This window comes from Phaseolus vulgaris, chromosome 6, assembly GCF_051622355.1.
Source record: "Phaseolus vulgaris cultivar YP4 chromosome 6, ASM5162235v1, whole genome shotgun sequence".
Lineage (NCBI taxonomy): Eukaryota > Viridiplantae > Streptophyta > Magnoliopsida > Fabales > Fabaceae > Phaseolus > Phaseolus vulgaris.
Window position 1 is genome coordinate 8,892,441 of NC_143503.1, and position 1,995 is coordinate 8,894,435.

A 1,995-nucleotide genomic window follows, 5' to 3' on the forward strand; every position below is an offset into this window, starting at 1 on the left:
GAGAGGCCGACCCCCTCCCCGCGAGACTGAAATGGGCGACGAGTCGTGCCTAATCAGATCCACCCGGACGACCCTGACGGCCGACCCGAACCGCCGTCACCCCTTTACGAACAACATCATCGAAGTCCCACTTCCTGAGAAGTGGAAGGGTTTCAACCGAGACCGATACGACGGGTCGACCGACCCGGACGAGCATATGGACGCCTACACCACCCACATGAGTCTGTACACCTCGGACGACGTCGTCTTGTGTCGAGTGTTCCCCACATCCTTGAAGGGTGCAGCCCTTAGCTGGTTCACCAAGCTCTCACCCAACTCCATCGACAGCTTTGCCACGCTCGTCGCAAAGTTCGAAACACAGTTCGCGACCAGCCGGCCGCATCATCTGACCTCAATCGCCCTGGTAGGCATCCGCCAGGAGAAGGGAGAGTCGCTGAGAGCCTTCGTGGATAGGTTCAGTAAAATGGCGATGAGCATCCGAAATCTGAGTCCGGATGTCGCCATGCACCACATGCTGACGGCCCTGCGCCCGGGGCCCTTTGCCGACAACCTATGCATGCAACCGGCCGACAGCCTGGACGAGCTGAGAAAGAGGGCCGCTAAGTACATGCAGCTGGAGGAACTAAGAGAGTTCCGCAACCAGGCTCGTGCCGAGGCCGGCGGAGAAAGAAAGGAAGAAAAGGACCGCCAGGCGCGGCCGATACAGAGAACTGACCGGCGACGGGAGAATCGAGACCGACCAGTTCGATTCTCGAGATACACACCGTTGACGGCTGAGAGAGGGAGGATCTTAGACGAGGCTCTCAATGCCGAGTTGATCCCTCCCCCAAGGAAGGTGGCCAGCCCAAATAATGCCGACCGAAGGAAGCAGTGTCGGTACCACCAAAACACCGGACACTCGACCGACGAGTGTCAGGCCCTCAAGGATAAGATCGAGGAACTCATCCAGGCTGGGCATCTCCGCCGTTTCGTCAGGAACGGCCGAGACCAACCCGGCCGGGCGGATCCACCCAGGCGGACGAGGTCACCCCAGCGCGGCCGAGAAAACCAAAATAACAGAGGCGACCGTCAACCCGCAAGGGCCGACCCCCCTCGAAGGGACGATCCCCCCAGGGAGGGCGATAGGAGAGGTAACCGAGAGGTTATCAACACTATAGCCGGCGGATTCGCCGGGGGAGGAAGCACAAACAATGCCCGGAAGAAACACCTCCGGGCGGTACACCAGGTAAACGTCGTGGCGTTCCGACCAAGGATGCCACCTATCACGTTCACGGACGAAGACTTTAAAGGCGTGGACTACCGCCAGCAGGACGACCCGATGGTGATAACGGTCGACATAGATCGATTCACCATAAGGAAGACCCTCGTGGACCAAGGAAGTTCGGTAGATATCCTCTACTGGAAAACTTTCAAGGCCATGAGAATGACCGAGGCCGAGATGATGCCATACGACGACCACGTGGTAGGATTCTCGGGCGAAAGAGTGGGTACCAAGGGGTATATCGACTTGTACACCACCTTCGGAGAGGGGAAGAACTCCAGGACCATCAAAATCCGGTACCTGGTCATCGACGCTAACACCTCCTACAACATCCTCCTCGGCCGACCATCCATCAACCGGCTGATGGCCATAGTATCAACCCCCCACCTCGCAATGAAATTCCCTTCAAAGACAGGAGACATTCTCACAGTCCACGTGGACCAGAAAGAGGCACGAGAGTGCTACGCCGAAAGCCTCCGGGTGGAACCTCTAAGGGCAGACACCTCTCCCCTTCGGGCGAGAAAGTCCTCCTGAAAGGACCACTCCCCCAGAAAGGACCGGCCGAGGGAGGCCCAGCCAACCGTGGCACTAGTAGACCTTGATCCCCGGGCAACCGAGGACAGGCTAGAGGCAAGAGAGGAGCTGAGGAGAGTCCCCCTCCTCGACAAAGAGCACAGCACGGCTGTAGGGACAGCCTTGGCGGCGGCCGAGGCCAAGGTCATGCACGCCGCGCT

At 59.0% G+C, this 1,995-nt stretch overlaps 1 protein-coding gene across 1 annotated transcript; it reads left to right on the forward strand.

Annotated features, from left to right (window-relative positions):
* The first annotated feature begins 463 nt into the window (after positions 1–463).
* LOC150026299 (uncharacterized) lies at positions 464–1,795 on the forward strand. Its single transcript, XM_090303808.1, has one exon. It carries the CDS (start codon positions 464–466, stop codon positions 1,793–1,795), a length of 1,332 nt encoding a protein of 443 aa, XP_090159934.1.
* Positions 1,796–1,995: the final 200 nt, after the last annotated feature.